The following is a 22186-nucleotide window of genomic DNA, read 5'->3' as shown; positions in this document are numbered from 1 at the left end:
CCTTTGGCATATCGGTTGGCACTACCTCCAGAGTTGGAGAAGATACATAATGTCTTCCATGTGTCCATGTTGAGGAGGTATCGATCAGACCCATCTCATATACTACCAGTAGAAAAAATTGAAGTAAATCCAGACCTCACATATGAAGAAGAACCCATAAAGACTCTGGCTTATGAGGTGAAGCAGCTACAGAACAAGCAAATACCATTGGTAAAAGTGCTGTGGAACCATCATTTAGGCCAAGAAGCTACTTGGGAACGAGAGGAGGACATGAGGAGACAGCACCCATAGCTGTTCAGAGATTGACCAGGTAAAATTTGGAGACGAAATTTATTTAAGGGGGGGGGGGGGAGAATTGTAACACCCCCGTTTGAATAGCCTGGTAGATTTCACTGTTCCGGTGACCGGTGTCGGTCCGGACAATTAAGGGGATTAGAACCACACTTAAGACAACTTGAGAAGCCATAAACACAAATAATTAGTAATGTTTAATTAGTTAACTATAAATAAGAAAAACAGAATAGAAGAAGTTAAACGAGCCGAGAGTCACAGCGATGAGTGACCTCCTCGGGAACGACTGCGAAGTCATTTTAAACTCAAATTTTGAACCGCAAAAAGTGACACTGCGGTCCTTAGGACCTTTATGGACACAGTAGAAAAGAGAAAATCACGAAAAAGAACTGTTAAGTCAGTAAAATAATTAGGTTAGAGAGCCGGAAGAAATATTGGATTATTTGCAAACGGGGATGAACCGGCGAGGGGCAATTTGGTCAATTGACCCCGAGAGCTAACTCCTGACCTAACTGTCAAATAAAAATGGAGAAAAGAAAATTTTGGAATCGAGAATTAAATTAAAGAACTAATAGAAAAAAATAAATAAAAAAAAGAAAGAAGTGAGAAAAGTCAAAGGTGATGACATCATGAATGATGTCATAAAAGATTAATTAAATTATTTTATTAAATTGGGAATTTTGGTCTTCAAAAAGGGATAAAGATAAAGAAAACAAAAGAAAAAAAAAATTAGAAAAAGGTCTTCTTCTCCCTTGGTTGCCGCCCCATCCTTCCCCCATAAACCCTCCATGAAAATCCTTCATTTAAGCCTACATCTAAGCTTAAATTCCTTATCCCAAACTACATAACTCCCTTAAATACCTCACTAGACCTTGCAATCTCAACTTAAGCACAAGAAAGAAAGAAGAAAAGGAGAGGAAAATTGAAGATTTAGAATGCAAAGCAAAGGTTAGTGTGCTAACTTTCAATTTTCTACTTCAAATGCATGTTTAGGTATTTAAGTGAGCTTAGAACTTGATTAAATGAAACAAATATGGGGAAGGACCATTGCTGAAATTTTGGCCTGGTTGAAGGGAGTATGAATTACATGAATTAAATGAGTTTGAATGAGTTAGGAAACCTTACTTAGTTAAATGATTAACATTAAAACCATTAAAAGTGGTTAAATGCATGAAATTAATGAGTTAGGGTTTTGAATGCTAGGGTTTGTGAACCAAATTTTGGAGAAATGCACAAATGATGACTTTGGTCAATTGTGATATGAAAAATGGTCAATAATGACGAAAAGAGATGTGTGGGAATTGTTGGAATGAAAACCAAATTCGTAGGTCAAATGGTCATGCTGCTGGTAGCATGACCAAACCTACTTTGAAGGACCAAAACGGGAATTTTACAAGCCCAATTGATATTCCACTAATTGGGGATGAAAATAGACAAAAAAGGGCACAATTTTCATTGAGGAACCATGCCCAAAAACTGACCAAAACTTAGTGCAACAATTGACCAAAGTGAAATGAGAGCAGGCTGCCACTGCACCAAACTGACCAAATGAACAGTAACTATTCATTTGGTTATAACTCGAGCTAGGAAGGTGAAATTGACCTGAAATTTTACCAACAATTAGATAAGATATATACCTAAAACTTTCATGAAGAACACTATCCCAAATTATGCCATTAACCTAGTCAAATTATTGAGCAAAAGTTGAGTTATTGTACCTGCTATTCTGCAGAATTCCATTTGAGCAGTAATGTTTGAAGGGCTATAACTTTCTCTAGGAAACTCGGATTTAGATGATTCTTGAACCGATGGAAACCTAAGACATAGTAGAACATTTCATATGAAGAAAGTTAGACCAAATTATGAACTTAACTTGATCAAATTACTGAACAAAATTTGACCAAAAATCTGCCAGAACAAAAATCTCAGCATGAACAGTGCACATGAACAGTAATTGTATTTTGGCTATAACTTGAGCTACAAAACTCTGATTGGGGTGATCCAAAAATGAGAATACACATAAGACAATAAGGAACATTTTCTATGTTTGTCAAATTCCAACAGTAGATTGACCAATGGAACAGTGCAATTTCGGGGCACTAAAACCGAAAATTGGCAATTTTGCCAAAATGACTTAAGCTTTGAGAAAATGACCAAAACCAACAAGTTTAATGGCCAAAATGTGGTATGTGGGTGAAGTTGGAGTTCCCATACCTATTAAGCCTTAAAAAGTCAACAATTTGACTTGAATAGTATAGTGAATAGTAACCCGAAATACAAAAATTTCAAGAACGTCGAAATTAGCACGTTAGAGCTAGGTATAAGTGAAGTTAAATTTATTTTTGGATTTGTGTTAAATTATGGTACTGAAACACTATAAAATTGTGTGTTTCAGCGGAAAAGAATACCAGGACAGAACCCGAGGAGTCGAGTTAAGGCCAAAAGGCGACTTATTTGGGGTTTGTGCACAACACTACTATGCCTTAAAAGTTATTGATAAAGTGAATGAAATATGCATTTTTACTCTTGCTTTGAATTATTGAAAGTTTATTGTGATCTTATTCAGGATGTTTGATTTAAATTGTGAAAGTTATTGTGTATATTTGAAATGGCAATGTTTAGCAAATTGTTAAGATAAGTTTTGAAACCACAGTGTCATGACCATATATTTGAACACCTCACTAGCACGACTAGTGGGGGTAATTAGTTTCGAATTTTGATTCCTTCTCTGAAGAAGTGTTGAGGTGTGCCAGTAGAAGAGGATGTGAATGGATATCCATATATTTGAGCTAGCTAGCCTTGTGATGTGATTTCTCTTTAACCTCTGGCTATTGAGATTCTATTTGTTTCGAATGGCATGATCTAACTGTGGGTTTTATGAAATGTGTTTTGATACTTTGAAATGAACGTGGTTTGCATTCAAATCTCATAATTCATGTTTTGTGTTTAATGCTCATGTTTAGTCAAATTTTTGAATAAATGTGATTTTATTTTTGCATAAAGATTATTTTAGTATGTTGTACACCACTGAGTCCTAGTACTCAGCGATAGCTTTTATTGCTATCGCAGATACCGAGACTAGAGGAGCAGCAGACTGAGCTACTAAAGATTGAGGATCATTCAGCCTAAAGTCTTCGAGTATAATTTATACCCTAATTGTAAATATTTCTTTTGATATATATATTGCACATAAATGTATGGACATGTAAAAATGGGTCTTGAGCAGTTGTATAAAATTTGTATAAAGTTGTAATATATATATTGTAGTTTGAAATTCTCTTCATGTAAATTTTGTAATGATCTATTTAAATTGTTTTATTTCTAATGAAATATGAATGGAACTATTTTATTTAATTTGAATGAAATGGATTGTTAGTATTTTGATAATCATTGGATACTGGATTTGAAATTGAAAGTTGATGAATGTATTGAGAAATTGTTTTGATTGAGTTTGAAATTGAAGCAGTTGTTGAGAAAATTTTTAGAAGTCTTTTTACAGGTATTTGAAGAACTATTTTCTCAAATTACAGAGGGAACTCTGTCAAAATTCTTATAAAATTTGCGGAAAAATAAAATGGGCTAAAATTTCCAACTAGCTTTCAACTTAATTACATGTTTAAAATACTTATTAGAAATGATCACCACTTATCAAAAATAAGAAAATTGTTTTAAAATCCCTTGTAGGGTACTTAATGAGTTATCGGTAGGTGAAGTTCGGTAGTTCATTAGGTATTCTACGGGATCATATTATGCCTTACAGAGGGGTAAGGTGTGACAGGCAACATAAAATAGAGAAGAGGGAGAGATCTATGGGTCAGAGCTCGAATAGTAATTTGGGGAAGAGAAAAGAATTTAAGGAACTCTGAGCTCAGGGATATGACAGAGGCGGATCACTAGGGCAGATAACACCAAAATTTAGTCATCGAACAACCAGAAGTGCCTATTCTGCCCGTTTCTGCCATGTTTGTGGTAAGCTACATGGAGGTATTTATCATAAGGCCTCTGGAGCTTGCTACAATTGTGGAAAACTTAGACACTTTGTTAAAGATTATACTAGAGCACCTCGATCTACTCTCGAAAGTTCACAGACAGTCAGTAGAGGTCGAGATAGAAATAGAGTTGGTACTCCTCACAACCATAACATAGTGAATCAACCCGAACATAGTAGCGTATCAGTTAGAGCGTCTACTATGCGCTAAGGAGAAAGAACAGAAACTTTGGATGTCACTGCTAGTAAGTTTTTAATTTTTGAAAGAAACAATTAATTATTTTTGTTTGATCCTAGCACTATTTAGTTACATGTTAGTGTTAGAACTATATGTTCTGTTGTTATTCCTTTACATGGGAATAAATTTTGATGCAGTAGTGATTAGTCCTTTAAGATAAGGAATGTAATAATAAGTGAAATTAGTTTTGGAAGAGTTTATCAGCGAAAAGTATTTTCTAACACACCATAAAGTATAGAAGATAGGAAAGTTTGATCTATTGGAATGTATCGTAGTAACTATGCAATATTCTTGATATTTATAATCGTGTCAGACATAAAGATCTTGACTTGAGATTATTGTGTAGAGCTACGTATTACCCGATAGTACACCAAGATGAGAATAGTTGCCAACGACATCTGTATTGGTATAGTTATGCTAGGATAGAATTTTATTGCTGGAAATGAGTTTGGAGATCCTACTTAGGGAGTTAAAGCTCAAAAATTAGATTATCGAAAGGTTATAGTTCAGTACAAAAGGAAGTAAGTTATAGAATATTAATAGATAAAAAGAGTTAATGGAAGTAAAAATTTGAACAGTTGGTTCAGATATAACAAAGAAATGTTACGAATGTGAGTAAGATTGTTGATTAGAATGGTCAAAGGACCCATGATTAGATAAGTAATTCTAATACGACCATAATGGTCATTCAAGAAGGGAACATGAATCAAAATATTAGACAGAATGATAGTAAGAAAAGATTAGTATTGTATAAAGAAAGTAAATGTTATATTAGATTGTTAAAAGTTTTACACAAATTCGAAGGAAAGAAGATTATACGATCATATAGAAAGGAGAAAATAAACGTGTGAATATTGTAAGACAGCTATTGGGTAAAATTTTGCAGATGAAATTTATATTAAGGGGGGGAGAATTGTAACACCCCTATATTCGGTAGTGCGTTCTACTGTTCCGGTAACAGTGTCTGTCTGAACAGCTAGGATGCTTGGAATTACATTTAAATATTAGTGTGGAGATATAAGGTAATGAAATATGTAATGAGAAAAATTAAAAAATATATATATATAAGAGATAAAATGTGACTAAGTTAAACGAGCCAAACCCGTAGCGATGGGTGACCGCACTGGAAAGTTACGTCAAGGACCGTTGACTAGCCCTGGATCCCGAGAAACCCGGGAAAATATTTTCGGGACATAATTAAAGGTTTATTGAAGTATAAATGTCATTAGAAATATCAAAGAAAAATTAATTAATTAGTACAAAAAAAAACAAGAAATCGAGAAAACAACAAAACTCGGTGTTATCGAAAAATCGGGAATTTAACCCGAATAGGGGCATTTTGGTCATTTGACACCTAGAGTTGACTTTTGACCTCAATGTCCATTAAAAATAAGTGGTATTATACTTTGAAAATGTCATGAAAAATAAAAATATGGTACATTGTTTAAATAGTGAAAGAAATGAGGCAAATATGCAAATTATGAAACTTTAACTAATTAAATCATTAATTTATGGTTAGCGCTCCACTAAGTGGGATTAGTGGACATATACAACCAAGTGGACAGCATGCAAATTCACTTTCTTCCTCATTTTCTTCACTTTGTCGAATTGCTTTCTCAAGTTCTTCCATGGCCAAATGTTCTTCCAAGCTTCCTCCATGGCCATTCATGCATAAGCTCAAATCTACCATGATTCAAGCCATATTTCTTCGAACTCCCTTCATTAAAAGTGGTCTTCACACCATGGGCAGTATGTGGGCAGCAAAAAAGAGAGGAAATTTCATGGATTTGTGAAGCTCAAGTTGAGGTTAGCGCTTAATCTTTTCATTTACCTTCACTAATCCTTGTGTTGAGCTTTGGGTAAGTTGAATTGCTAAGAAAAATTGAGGCAATGATGAGTATTGGTGAATCTTAGTTTTGGCAGCCATGAAAATGCATGGTTAGTGACTTATTCTTATATGTATTTGATGGGAATTAAGGTTGATTTACTCAAATAGAAGTGGTGGTAGGTTAATGTCCAAGTATGTGCATGTTAGCGCTTGAATTAAGGGTTTGAAATGGGACCTTGATGCTTTGGCAAACTGCCATATTTGGCAGCCTATAATATCATGAACTTGTGTGTGTGAATATGAAGTTTATTAATGAAATATGCTGGTGTTGAATTAAGGGCAGTTTGTATAATTGCCATGGAAGTGTATGTGTAAAATAAGTGTTGATGTACATTGAATTTGGGTGGATGTGAATGTTGGACTTTAATGGTGAATTGTGTGCATTGAGCACTTGAGTGTTCTATCCAATATGCTTGCTGGAATTATGTTTAGTATTTGTAGAAGTCTATGAATAAATAATGAAGTCATGAGGAGGAGGAGGAATGTCAAATTGGAAGTGTAATTGTCTTATGCAGGTTGTGCATGTTGGCAGCACCTAAATTATGTCATAAGTGCAAAACTGTGAACCCAATTGGTATGAGGCCAATGGGGGGAAAAACTATACACCAAATAGGCCAACTTTTATGCAGAAATGTTGACAAAATTCTGCTTAGAAACTGACCTTCAAAATGACCAAATCCGCATTAGTGACTTGAAAGTTTGAAAATTGACCATTTGGGCAGCAGTTAGTGTTTTGTCCATAACTCACTCAAAATAGGTCCACTTGACCTGAAATTTTTACCATGAATAGTTTAGACAGAGATATACAATTCTTGTGAAGATAGCAAAGCCCAAAAATTGCCAGAACCAAACCAAATAGCTTGCACAAGTTCAGGTACCAAAACTGGCCGAAGCAAAAGTGACCTAAAAATGACCTAAGCCTATCATTTTAGTGCATTCTGTCCAGCATTGGTAAATTGACCATATATTGGTCTACACAACTCAGAATGACCTGAAATTTTGCCCTGCGTGCAATAAGACATAGGCCTACAAGTTTATAGTTTGGACCGAAACCCGAAAACAGAGGGAACTAGGTTGTCCGGCTAGGTCAAAATAGAACACCGAAATCCAATAAATTGCAATAAAGTGCAATACACTTGGAAATGAAATTGGTAACATATACCAACACTAAAAGGCTATAAAATGTGACATATTGGTAACATTAGAATTGACTCACTTAGAGTGCATCAAGGGTCAACATTATAAGTTGACTAATGAAATGAATTGAACGGAATAGTATCAAGAAAATTTAAATATTGGATTTTATTGGTAGAAACAAATTCATTGAGTACTAAAACACTTTAAATTATGTGTTTCAGTTCAAAAGGATATTGAGAAGCATAAGGAACATTGAGTCAAGGCCTAAGAGAGACTCAAATCAGGTTTGTGCACAACTAGTTTTTAACTAATTTTTTTCTGAATATTTCATATGATTAAATGATATATTTTTCTTATGTATTATGTTTAACAAGCTTTGGATTTAATTCAATGATTATTGAAATTGTTATAGTATGTATGAATTTAGCTTTGTGAAATGGTATTTCCACAAGTATTAAGCATTGTTGTGGATTAAAAAAATTATATTTTGAAAAATTGTGACAGAACATGTTTTCAATTGTGAAGAGCAATTTGCATGGAAAAATGCAAATTTATTATTTGAATTGTGATGAGCATAAAAATTATCGGATATTGGAATTGACTTTGAATCGAATTGTATTGTGATTTATGCTCACTAAAAGGATTGTGATATTGTTTTATATCTCACTATAGATGCTTAACCAGGTTATTACCTGTCTCTCTCATTTGTTGAGAAGACAATGGAGTTAGTTGTGTTTTGATTACCATGGTACGTGCACAGGCTTAGATTCTCCTCTTATTATAAGTTAGATCTAAGTTTTTATATTATGGCCCTTTTGGAAGATTCATTATTGTGGTGTGTACTGTGCACGATGGTTCGACCTCCCCGACCATAGGAAGTTAGAATCTGATTTGACCTCCCCGACCATAGGGAGTTAGAATCACCCCGAAGATAGCCTTCTCGGATTAGTTTTGCATAGTTAGTGAGATAAAGAATGGTTTTTGAATAGTAAAGACTTGTGATTTCAATTATGATTTATGTATAATTGATTTTGTTGGAATTAATCTTTATTTCCAATAAATTGTTGGAATTACCTTAAATGGTTAGTTATGATTTGATAAATTGAATTTCATGATCAAAGTCATTTTATACAAATGATTTATATTATTGGCAATGAATATTTTGAGTTTTGAAATTTGATGAGTATCCAGATTTCCAAATTATTTGTTGCAATTTTTGTTAAGGTATATTGTACTATGTTTTAAATTATAGTTGTGCACCACTGAGTTCACCACTCAGTGATAGCTTTCTATGCTGTTGCAGGTGAAAAGAGCATAGAGCAGTTGAGTAAGCTTCTTTGAAGACACATTCAGATCAGCTCCAAGTTTATCATAGATATACCCATGTACACAAGTTTTGATGTATGCATGTAATAATATGTATGTAATTTATTTGAGTAGTTGTATAAAAACTCTTCTAAAATATTTTGTAATGTAATTAAATGTAAATTATTTTGATATAAATTTTGAGTCTTGTAATCAATGAAATAATTTTTTTATAATGAGATTAATTTATGAGATGAAATGAAGTTTATTAGAGTTGTATTTGAGAAAACATATTGGGAGTGTTTTCCTTTTCAGGTTTGAAGAACTGTTTTCTCAAAACACAGCCAGCACTTTGCAGAAATTTTGAAACAATTTTATAACACCAGATTTTAATCGAAGATTTAAATTTCACGAAAATTATTTTAAAATCCCTTGTAGTATATCTAATGGGTTATCGGTAGGCGAAGTATGGTAATTCATTAGGTGTACTACGGGATCATGTTACATCTTACAGGGGAGTAGGGTATGACAAAACTGTTCTGGAAACCAAAGAGATAGGGCTTCAACTTTGATTTAGAAACTTTTCTCAAATTTTGAGTGTAAGAATCCTAAAATGGGAGTGTAAGAGTCCAGGCCAGTTAATTTATTATAATTAATTCTACAAGACCCAAAAAATTGTAATTCAAAATTATGAGTAATCATAAGACATAGGGTAATAACTTGTATGAAGAACATTAGACTTAAAAGTCGCTGTAATATGTCCAATTAATCTAGAATCTGCTTGAATCTGGACCCAGAAAGAGACCAGGAACCAGTTGTGGTTATTTGACCATAACTTGAGTTCTAAAACTTCAAATGATATGAATGAAAAAGGAAAACAAAGATAAGACATAGAAGAACAACTTTTATGAAAGAAGTGTGGCCAAACAGTGGCCACACCTTAACCAATTTGTTAGGTGAACTTAAGACATCAAATCTGGACCTTGAGAAAAGTTCATAAAATGACTTGTTATATGATATGAAGTGAATCAAAATGAATTGTTAAACATAAAAGTGACATGAATATGCATGTGGGACTTATGTTCTCATCATAATTAATGTGAAAATGTTATTAAATACAACGGGCACATAATATGAAACTATAAATACTTAATAATTCTATTTTTGCCCAAAGTACACCTAGACTCATTTATATAGCATGGATCAATTGGTATACCAATTAGGAACTACATATTATAGTACTGCCCACAGGAATGATCATTGATAGACAACATATATGTGATATGATTGTTCTTCAGGCTTTATACCTGCCCGTTGGCCATAATGCCTGTTATCATTATTCCTGGCTTTAAGCCTGCCCGCTGGCCTTATGCTTGACATGACAGATGTATACATGTTAGACATATGGATGTTTAACAAGTATACTCCCATATATCTAGTCTTTATAGTCTGTCATAGGTTATTTGGGCACAGATATGTGTAATACACTTTAAGTTTAAATAAATACATGAAGAAAGTACTAATATGGGTATAATAAGTTTGAATATGTAATATATGAATAAAAAGATCCCGATAAATTATTTGCTCTCAAAGTATCATAATTAAGTAATTAATTCAAAATATAGTAAATTTTATATGAAATAATTATTTCAATTATTAGTTTTTTTTTTAATTATTGCACCACTAAGCAGAAAATGCTTAGCGCGATGGATTGTTTCCTCACGTAGGTACAGGAGATCATCACTAGCAGTAGCAGCAGCAACAGTAGAGCCTAGATAGGATTTTGATCAGACCTGCTACAATGTCAGTGTCACCTTAGTAGTCCTTTTTGGTAGGGCTCATGTAAATTTAGATTTTACATTTTTGATCATTGTACATAAGTAAACGTTGTAAATTATTTTGAGATATGTAATTAAATTTTGGATTATATATAATTGTACATTATTGTATGTAATGTTATGTGAATGAAATGAAAGTTTATTTTCTTAAAAATTTTATCAGTAATGGTATGATATGGTACATGAATAATTGATATGAGAAATGATGTGATGAAATATATATAATTGATTTTAACAGGTGAATAAGGAAACCTGCCGTGCACTAATAAAATAGGGGAGACTCTGTCTAGGTCTTTACAAAAATAAGATGTGAAAAAAATAAATTTACACGTAAGATAATATAATTAAATTAATATTATACACGACAAGACAGTACAGGGTGCTCTGGCATCAAATGTAGCATGCCTTGCTTGGCTACACTGTAGACGGGTGAGGGGTGTTACACACAACCCTTCTTTTCCTTACCATTCTGCTCTCAAGTAGCCACTATGGAGCACCATGAAACAATATTCCTCTTCTTTGAGGCAGTTTATCAAACAGTTGTTGTGCTTAATATTTAAGCCTTATTTTCTAATACATATCAAACACAAAGCATCTAATAAAGATATTGTATATTTGCCTAAACTTAACTGAATACATATCAATCCCATGCACCTGTATTCCTATGAAGGGTAACCAAAGTGAAGCAAATAATTCTAAACGTGTTAGGAAATATGAAAGTCATTAGTTGGATATTTTTCACAGCGCATGTTAAAATTTGAGCAAGGCAGACGAGAAATGACCATTTTGCACGGAGCTGGAGCTGAGGGTGGTCTAGCTAATGGAGTGAGTTGGAGGACAAGGTGGGCTGAGTTCAAAAGATCAATTTAGAATACATGTTGAGGTGGTTGGTAAGAAAGGAAAGGAGCAGAGATAGAAAGGTCTTGATGTTCTAGGCATGGGTTGCTCAGCTAAAGAGGGAGAAGCGAGTTTTGATGGCAAATTCAATAAGGGACGCAATCTCTGAGCTTGAGGGAGAAGATAACAAAGAGGGAAAAATAATTAATTAATAAGGTTTTTTTTTTATTTCTCAGAATAAAAGGGCATAATAGTCTTTTTCTTTATTGCTCTAATGGCAAAAGGGAATGAAAATAGATGGAAGGACTTCTTGTTGATGGTTAGAAAAAACAAGAACATTTTAAAGAATTTTTAAAAATATAGAGAAAAACTTACAAATAATAACACCTAAAAACTAAATTGTAAATCTCCCTAAATTTAATTTCCTGAGTGAAAATAGTATGTGTGAAATATAAAAGTAAATGACGTAGAACAACTAAGAACAAAGAACAAAACAAGGATCACTCATTGGAAAGAAACACTAATTCTCTAAAATATTATTGATCTTATAAAACTGTCATAACAAAACATGTATAATAATAATAGAAACCCTAGATCTTATTTATAGAATTAGGAATCCACTCACATTAGAATTTTAGAATCCTAATTTAATCATAATTAGGAATACTAAATTAAATCAAACTAAATTAAAAAATAATAAAATTAATAAGATAAAAATTCATAAATAATAAAATTCTTAAATTTTCTAATTTTATAATAAGAAAATTTTCTAAATTCTATCTTCTCATACTGCATTAGAAATATACTCTAAATGATTAGTAATTTATAAAATTATGACCTCTTTTCCTTCTTTGTCATTTCTCCCTCTCTCCTAATTTGTCTCTTAATTACAACAACTCATATTAATTTAGAAAAAAATTTTATTGCATTTTAATGAGAAATTAATGCCAAAAAAATATTAATAATCATTGAAATTAAATTTAATTATTTAGATTATTAGACTATTTTGTAATAATTTTTAAATTGTAATATTATATATTAACTAACTAGATAGATATTTATATTATTATAATTATTAGTTTTTTTTGTCATATTTATTTTTTTTAATATTGAAAGTCCAGGAAAATGTATAAGATTCTGATTTTTTGAATCGAACTCAAAAGATTTCACAGATGATAGTCAAAATTGAAAAATTAACGTTGGAAGAGCCACGCTACACTAGTCTAAACATACTTTACTATTTTGATATGATTTTAATTTTTTTTAATAATTCAATTAAAAATTATATCAAACAAAACAATGGAGAAAAATCATGTGTTTTTTTATTTTTAAATATATATACACAAATATGATCCGTCATCAATATTAATCACAGACCAATAACAAAAAGCCACTTAAGAAAGCAGGAAAATCTAGGAATTTTTGGTCAGGTGGGTATATAAATAAATAGAAAGAAAAGCTTGACAGGTGGGCCAACGGTGGACTTTGTGTAATGAGAAGAAGATAGATATGATTCCTAGGTGTATTTTATAGATAAGTATAAATATATCAGCTCCATCATCCGCCATGCTTTCGGTGTTTTATAGACAGAGATAGAAAGAACGCTTTAAGCACGAGGTGTTGTTGGTTTGTAATTTGATCACAATAACACATGTTCGATCTCTCTCTCTCTATTATCAGTTAATTAGGATAGGGTTTTCCTTTCGTTCCTTTTTCTTTTCCCTTAATCTAATCTCTGTCACAATTTTTCTTCTATTGTTCCTCGGATTCTCGCCCCTTTCAGGTACCAGTTTTAAAGCTCAATTTCTTTATGTAAATATGCAGTGGCTCAATTTCTTTATGTAAATATTCAGTGTTATTCATTTTCTAAAATTTTTTATCCTATTCATTTATTTTTCGTTTTGGTTTTTGTTTCTTTTTTTTATAAAGTTTTTGTATTATAGTTAGTTTTCTCTGAAATGTTTTGAATTTTGCTTATTTAATGCATTCAAGTTATAATTTTAGTAACGAATGTTTTGTTTCTCGTCGAAACTATGCAGAGATAGGTTCTAATTGGGTATTTTAGTTGCATCCAATATAATCTATTATGAATTATTATTATTTTTTACATTCTTCTTTTCTTTCTATTTCTTGCCATTAGAGTTTGATTGATATGGACAATTGTGAGGATGGTGGGGCTCATTCTGAACCTCCTGATCCGGATATTCTTGAGGTGGATCCAACTTGTCGATATACAAGAGTAATGTTCTAGTTTTCTTCGCTTTTATTCCTTCTATATGTTTTTATTTTATTATTATTTTTTTTATGAATCAACTCAAATTTCATGTGTCAGGCGCATCACCACATTCCTATATGTTGTTTGGTTATATAATCTTGTATGCTTTTGTAAAATCATAGATTCTTTAATGCAAAAAGCATGAATTCGCTTCTCTTTTTTATAGAGATCACCTGTGTTAGTAAACAATACATGATTAAAATCTCTAGCTGTCTTTAATTGATTAAATGAATGTCATATGTTTTCGTTTATTTTGTTGATTGTTTGTGTTTTTTAACAGTACAAGGAGGTGCTTGGAAAAGGTGCTTTCAAGACTGTGTATCCTTTGGTTTTGTTCTCTTTTGTGAATTTCACCCTATTTGTTAACTTTTTCATGGTTAATTGATTTTTTTATATATATATTTCATGGTGAAATCAAGTTGATAATATATAACAAGTTCATTTTCCAAATTAAAATATCTATATCTATATATATATATATATATATATATATATCTTTTGAGAAGCATGTGATGAGTTTATAGATTTTATGACACTATTTCTGGAATCATGTGGAAGGCAACCTTTTATCACCTTATTAAATCTCCATTTATATATCTGGATTCTTTCCTTAATCATTGTTTACCAGATATAAGGCATTCGATGAAGTTCATGGACTTGAAGTAGCATGGAACCAAATTCGGATTGATGAGGTGTTACAGTCACCTGAAGACTTAGAGAGGCTTTACTCTGAAGTACATCTGTTGAAATTGTTGAAGCATAGCAATATTGTTAAGTTTTATAATTCATGGATCGATGATAAAAACAAGACTGTTAATATTATAACTGAGTTATTCAGTTCGGGTAACCTGAGACAGTAAGTTTAATTTAAATCATATGCATTTATTAAAATTCTCATTTCTTATTTGATGGTGAAATTTGCTCAATGGTGAGTTGGTGTGATCTTTGATGTAGATATCGAAAAAAACACAAGAATGTAGACCTGAAGGCTGTGAAGGGTTGGGCTAGACAGATTTTGATGGGTTTGAGCTACCTTCATAGTCACAAACCTCCAATTATACATAGGGATCTGAAATGTGATAACATATTCATCAATGGTAACCAAGGGGAAGTAAAAATTGGAGATCTTGGTTTGGCAACTGTCATGGAGCAGGCAAATGCCAAAAGTGTAATAGGTATTGCTTTTGTTTTGTTTTTTCCCAGTTTTCCTCAATAATTTTATTAAATGAGGCACAGTAGTTTTGGTGTGTATTTTAATATTTAAGATCTCTTGATATCATTATTAGCATTAAAATTTTGATCACACTATTGGTAGATTATATCCTGATTTTTTTTCTATTTTTACATGCTTTTTTACTTTTATGTTAATATTTTGTATGCTTTTTTAATAGGAACCCCTGAGTTTATGGCACCTGAGCTATACGATGAGAATTATAATGAGTTGGCTGATATATATTCCTTTGGGATGTGCATGCTGGAGATGGTTACTTTTGAATATCCTTATAGTGAATGTAGGAACTCAGCTCAGATATATAAGAAAGTTTCATCTGTAAGTCTGTGAATAACTATCTTGTGTTTCCGTTAGCTCTTGTACTATTTGTTAGTTTCCTTACCTTTTTTTTTTTAATAATCTATATAGGGAATAAAGCCTGCTGCCCTATCTAAGGTAAAAGATCAAGAAGTAAAACTTTTTATTGAGAAGTGCTTAGTCTCAGCATCGCAAAGACCGTCTGCAAAAGAGCTTCTAATGGACCCTTTTCTTGCATTAAATGGATTAGCAAGGAACCGTCCCTTGCCACTTCCAGATATTGTTATGCCCAGGACTGCAGCCTTCGGAGATCGTTGTTTGATGTCAGAAGGACCTGCCAATGCACGAAATAAACCTCCCTCGATGGATTTGGATCATGATCCTGAGATGCCCATCATCACATTATTGAATAAAGCTCTTGATGGGCATTTCCATTGTGTGGAGGTTCGAAGGGCAAAGAGGGGCAATATTTTCTTGTTAAGAGGTGAAGGAAGTGATGAAAACTCTGTATCAATAATACTTCGAATAGCTGATAAAAAGGGTAAAGTATATTCTTATCAGAATTCATCTCCACTCTCATCCTTTCTATTTGTAATTTTACAGTTACAAAACTTCTTAAGTTTTGCTCCTTATCACAGGGTCTCGGGTTAGGAATATTCATTTCATTTTCTACCTTGATGGTGATACTGCTCTCTCAGTTTCAAGTGAAATGGTTGAGCAGTTAGAGCTAGAAGATCAAAACATCACATTTATAGCAGAGCTCATCGATTTGTTATTGTTGAAATTAATACCCAATTGGAAACCTTGCGTTCGCATCGAGCATCTAGTTCCTCGAAATAAAATAGTAAACTCTAGGGGAAGCCAAAAGAACTATCATTCATTAGAAAATGGGGAGAATGTTGTAGGTTTTTTGCAAAATGGTTCTGAAACCGTCAATTTTTTTAGGACTTCAAGTTGCCTTGACTCTTGTTCTCTAGGAGGGTCAGTTCCAACTACAGAAACAGATGAAATTTCAAGTGTTATGAAACTTAATGAGATGGTATCCCATGTTGATGAGTTTAGTAACCAGAGTGCAACAGGAGCCGATGATCGGTATTCTGAGATGTCATATGTTTCTGCCGCTTCTAGTGATTGGAATGGTAAAAAGTTATCTTTCAATTCAAACTTATCCACAGACTCGGCGCTCACAGATTTTGATGGGCATGGATTAAAAGGTGCACTGGGGGAGGTTTTTGGCAGGATGGAAATTACATTACCCGATGACAATAGCAAATTCATGGACATTAACAACACCCATATGGAAATCTCTTCTAGTTATCCAACGAGTATTTCCTCATTGCATAAGAATGATGATGAAGATTTGAGAAGGGAGCTGGAAAAGATAGAGGCGCAATATCATGAGGAAATTAAAGCCATATCAAAAAAAAGGCATGAAGCTATCTTGGAGACAACAAAGAGGTTGTCTTAGAAAAATGTTTGTTATTCGACTAGTTGTTGCTTACTTGTTATTGTTACACAATCTCCCAATGCTATTTCTCACTCCATTTAATTTGCGATCATTATTGGAAGTGTAAATATATTTTTATTTTAACACAAAGATGAAGTGTAAATGGGATATATACTATTTTTTTTTCCTTATTTCGATGCAATGGGACTCAATTTTAATTCAATTTTAATTGCGAGTAGGTTCAATATAAATATATTTTCAACAAACTCATATTGGACTTCTTAAAAAAAATTCTCTAGTAAATTGATACTTGTTTATTAGCACAATTAAATAAAAAAATTTATTTAGTACCTATTATAAAAACATAAAAAATTATTTTTTATTGGTCTAACTAAAGAAAAAATTAATGATTTATTTTTTAATTTTTATTGGCCCAATTAAAACAAAAAATTAATATGTTATATTTTTTAAATTTTATAAAAAATGAAAATAATTAAAAATATTCAAATTATGAATGAAATATATTAAAAGGCACTAAGTTTATATATTATATCTGTCACTAACCTTTAAATCGCTAGCTTTGTAAGTCTAAATATTTTAAATAAGTCTCCAAATTTTTTGCTATCAATTATCCGTTTACAAATTTTTAAATTTAGGGTTTTGTCTAATATTGAGATACTAGGACGGCATTTTTTTTTTTTGTGTTTTTGTTAGTTTTTTCTGTGGAATTTTGTGAAATTTATTTATATAATGCTTTCAAGTTATAAGTTTGGTAATTGTGCATTATGCATTTTTTATGGACTTTAATGAATGTGGCTGTTGTTTTTTCATTGAAATTATGCCTAATTGAAGCTTAGAAATTGTCGTTCTAATTGGGTACTTTAGTCACATCCAATGTAATCTGTTGTGAATTATTATTATTATTATTATTATTATTATTATTTTGTACATGTTTCTTTTCTATATATTTTTTGGGTTTTCAAAAGTGGACATTAGAGTTTGATTGATATGGAAAGTTGTGAGGATGGTAGGGCTCATTTTGAACCTCCTTATTCATATCTTCTTGAGGTGGATTCAAATTGTCGATATATAAGAATAATGTTCTGGTTTTCTTTACTTTCATCTCTATTTGTTATTTGGTTATATAATCTTGAATAGTCTTGTTTGCTTTTGTTTGAATGGGAACTGATATTCATCAAGTGAATTCATAGATTTTTTTGATGCATAATGCATGAGTTCACTTTTCTTCTTTTAGAGATGGGTTAGTAAACAATGCACCATTAAAATTCTAGCCTCTTACTCATACTCTTTGTCTGCATGAATGTTATATGTTTTGGTTTTCATGATATTGTTTACTTTGTGGATTGTGTGTTTTTTAACAGTATAAGGAGGTGCTCAGAAAGGGTACTTTGAAAATTGTATATCCTTTGGTTTTGTTTCCTTTTGTGAATTTGACACTATATGTTAACTTTTTAATGGTCATTTGATTTTTATCCTAAATGGTGAAATCAAATTTGTAATATGTAACGAGTTAATTTTCCAAATTAAAGAAAAAAAATTTTTCTTATAAGAAGCATGCAATGAGTTGAAAATTTAATAATGCTATTTCTTGAATCAGTTAAGAGGCAACCTTTTATCATCTTGTTTAATCTCCATTTAGAAATCTTCATTCTTTTCTTAATTATTGTTCACTAGCTATAAGCTATCTGAAAGTAGCGGAACCAGACATTAATGCTAGGAGTGATCTTAAAATTTTTTTTGCACCTTTTTAAGGAATGAGTAGTCACTTTACATCAGGATTAAAGTAGTAGTTTTTTAATTTTAAGAAACTATTTTTATAAAATATGCATCAATAATTTTGATTTTGTCCATAACATTAACTTCTTAACTTTACTAACTTAAAATTTTATTAGTAGACAATTCAAACATACATATAATTATAAAAGTAATAACTTTTATAAAAAGTTTTCGGAGTCCACAATTTATACATTCATATAATTAAAAAAATAAAAAAAACAAGTCATTAAAATTTATTAAAAATTTTCATCAAATACTAAATATCAAAGCTTAATAAAACCCCCTAAAAATGACATTTTTAATTTTAAAAATGCAACTTGAGTCTTGAGATCTTGAGCTTTTAAGTTTTTAAGGGTATATTATAAGGATATTAGTAATTATGATTTGTTATTTTAATGGCCTATTTATTTTCATTTGATGAAATTTTTATTTAATTATGAGTTTGAATAATGAATTAAACTAAGATAAGATTATGAAGAATAATTTAATTTGTATATTAAAAAAGAAAAAATTTAGGCTGGGATAAGAGAAACATTAATCCAATTAGGAGGACAGCATTTGTCCATGTAAATATTAATAAGCTATAGTCTTAGACTTTTTTTTTTTTTTTAGGCTAAAAGGCCACTGCCTTGGTGGCCCCCTGATTTTGCCTTTGGCATCTGATGAAGTTCATGGATGTGAGCAAGGAACCTAATTTTGATTGATGAGGTGTTGTAGTCGCTTGAAGACTTAGAAAGGCTTTACTCTGAAGTACACTTGTTGAAATTGTTGAAGCATAACAATATTCTTAAGTTTTATAATTCATGGATCAGTTATAAAGTCAAGACAGTTAATGTGATTACCGAGTTATTTAGCTCGGATAACTTGAGACAGTAAGTTTAAATTAAATCATATGCATTTATTAAAATTATTTTTTCTTATTTTATGGTGAAATTTGCTCTGTAGTTGGTGTGACCTTTGATGTAGGAATGAAAGAACACAGAAATGTTACCTGAGGTCTGTGAAGGGTTGGGGTAGATAGATTTTGATGGGTTTGAGCTACATTCACAGTCACAAACCTCCAATTGTACATAGGGATTTGAAATGTGACAATGGTAACAAAGGGGAAGTAAGAACTGGAGATCTTGGTTTGGCAACTGTCATGGACCAGCCAAAAGTGTAATAGGTATTGCTTTTGTCACACCCTACCCCTCTATAAGGCATAACATGATCCCGTAGTATACCTAATGAATTACCAACTCCGTCTACTGATAATCCATTAAATACACTACAAGGGATTTTAAAAACTTTTTTTACTTCTTTTTCAGTGGTGAGCACTATTTACAGGTGTTAAAAACTTTTGTGAACTGAAGTGAAACTGCCAACTCATTTGGATTATTTGGAATTTCTGTAAAAATTTTGGCAGAGTGCCGTCTGTATTTTGGATAAAAACAATTCTTCAGAAAACCTGTAAAAAAAAAAACTTCAATAAATTCCAAGTCTCAACTTCAACATTTTTCTCAACCCAACATATTTCTCAAGTCAAATTCACAGTAATTTTTCAAAAACTGAGATAAGAGAAATATAATACAACTTTTACAAGCCAAAATAACTCATAGTTATTTTACAACTTCAAGGTACAATTTGAATTTACAACTGCTCAAAACCAAACACAATATGTACACACAGTGGTCATACATTACAGTACAAAATGCAAAATGTTGGTATACTCATGATACCCGGTAGTCTCTTGCTGGAGGTGTAACACCCTCACTGTAGCAACTCCGTACATTCTACTGTTCCGGTGACCGGTGACGGTCTGGACAGCTAGAACGTCCGGAAAAATATTTAAACTAAAGTCAGGAACCATAATTAACTCAAATATTAATAAGAAAAATTTAGTAAAAATTTTAGAAATAAAATACAACCAAGTTAAATGAGCCGGTGCCCAAGCGATGGGTAATCAGAGAGAAGTTGCGGTTCTCGCAACGAGGAGCCCTAGACCCGGGGGAAAAATTATAAAATAATTTTTGGGACTCCAGAGAAGGGTCATTAAGGTTCCTATGGCATTAGAATGCCAAGAAAATATTTAGAAAATTTTTTCAATTGGTACAGACAATTTTGACCCGTTAAGCCAAACGGAGGGCATTTTGGTCATTTCGCCTTCAGAGGTGATTTTTGGCCGACTTGTCCAGTTGAGTAAATAATTATTATGACATAAAATATGAATTAATGTTGATGAAAAATTAATTTGAAGTTAGTAGAAGAGAAAAGAAAAGAAAATACAATAAAATGCCAATTATGACATATTATGAGGTCATTTAAAATTGTCCACCAATCACAATTAAGTAACCATCAAATTAACTAATAAAAAGAGTCAAAAGAGACCAAAGAATTAAAAAGCAAACAGCAGCCCTTCTTCTCCTTCAAAAACGTTTTTCACCTCCTCCCTCACTCCTCCATTAACAAACTTTCTAAAGCTTCAATTTCCATGCTTTCCTCACCCCAAAACCCTAAGTCCCTTCACTAAAAACTTGTCTCTACCTCTTGGGAAGTGTTTGGCAGCCTAGAAAGGAAAAGAAAGTGAAGATTAACTTGGGAAAAAATTCTGCCCTACAAGAGGTTAGTGCACATATATACTTAAAACTCTTTAATCCCATGCTAGAGACTTGAAACAAGTATGAATTTGTAACTTAAATGAATAAAAGTTATGTGTATGTCCACCATGATTTTTGTCAACCCTAAAGAAGGAACATGATTGAGTGTCTTGATGGACTTAGAGTGAACTAGAGAGTATGTTTAAAATATATATATATATATATATATGTAAGGAATGAAAGTGATTAATTAAGGTAGTTGTGAAAATTTATAATGGAAATTAGGGTTTTGAGGTGTGAAACTTGGATTTAGCTTATGAAATTGTGAAAAAACATTATAAGGGTCAATTAGTGACCATTTTAGGTAATTTGACCACAATTTGGACTGAAATATAGCATGGCAAAGTGAATGTGTAGGCTGCCTAAGGACAGCAGCAGAGTGACTAAAATTTCAGTCCACTTGGACTGCCATATCTTTGGCTGTGTTGGTCCAATTGGTGTTTGGCCAATTGGACATGAAACTAGGCTTATAATGGCACATTTTTGCTGAAGAAATCATGCCCAAAATACCAAAGCAAGTGGACCAAAAGTTGGCCCCAATCCGGATACCCTGCAACAGCACCTGCAGAAATGACCAAATGAACAGTAACTGTTCATTTGGCCATAACTCACTGTAGAGTTGGTCAATTGACCTGAAATTTTTACAGCAACAAGATATGATATAGACAAACAACTTTCATGAAGAACATCACCCCAAATTATGCCATTAACCCATTCAAATTATTGAACAATTTTGAGTTATCAAACCTGCAACTCTGCAGATTTACATTTGAACAGTAATGTTTGGATGGCTATAACTCTCTCTAGAAAACTCGGATTTAGGCGATTCTTGAACCGATGAAAACCTAAGGCATGGTAGAACATTTCATATGAAGAAAGTTAGACCAAATTACGAACTTAACTTGGTCAAATTACTGACCAAAGTTGGACCAAAATCTGCCAAAACCCAAAATTTCAGCAGGAACAGTACACGTGAACAGT

At 32.1% G+C, this 22186-nt stretch overlaps 1 protein-coding gene across 2 annotated transcripts; it reads left to right on the top strand.

Moving 5' to 3' along the window:
- The first annotated feature begins 13057 nt into the window (after positions 1–13057).
- On the top strand, positions 13058–16995 carry LOC110670715 (probable serine/threonine-protein kinase WNK6). 2 transcript variants are annotated; one of them, XM_021832870.2, is made up of 8 exons: positions 13058–13305; positions 13663–13761; positions 14078–14115; positions 14426–14653; positions 14752–14972; positions 15189–15346; positions 15437–15866; positions 15964–16995. In XM_021832870.2, the coding sequence occupies exons 2-8, from the start codon at positions 13675–13677 to the stop codon at positions 16791–16793; spliced, it is 1992 nt and encodes a 663-aa protein (XP_021688562.2). In that variant the 5' UTR covers positions 13058–13305; positions 13663–13674; the 3' UTR covers positions 16794–16995. The 2 variants fall into 2 exon arrangements, with proteins under 2 accessions (XP_021688562.2, XP_021688578.2); XM_021832886.2 differs by lacking the exons at positions 13058–13305; positions 14078–14115 and having other exon boundaries at positions 13691–13761.
- Positions 16996–22186: the final 5191 nt, after the last annotated feature.

This window comes from Hevea brasiliensis, chromosome 10, assembly GCF_030052815.1.
Source record: "Hevea brasiliensis isolate MT/VB/25A 57/8 chromosome 10, ASM3005281v1, whole genome shotgun sequence".
Classification (NCBI taxonomy): domain Eukaryota; kingdom Viridiplantae; phylum Streptophyta; class Magnoliopsida; order Malpighiales; family Euphorbiaceae; genus Hevea; species Hevea brasiliensis.
This window is presented reverse-complemented; position numbering and strand designations above follow the sequence as displayed.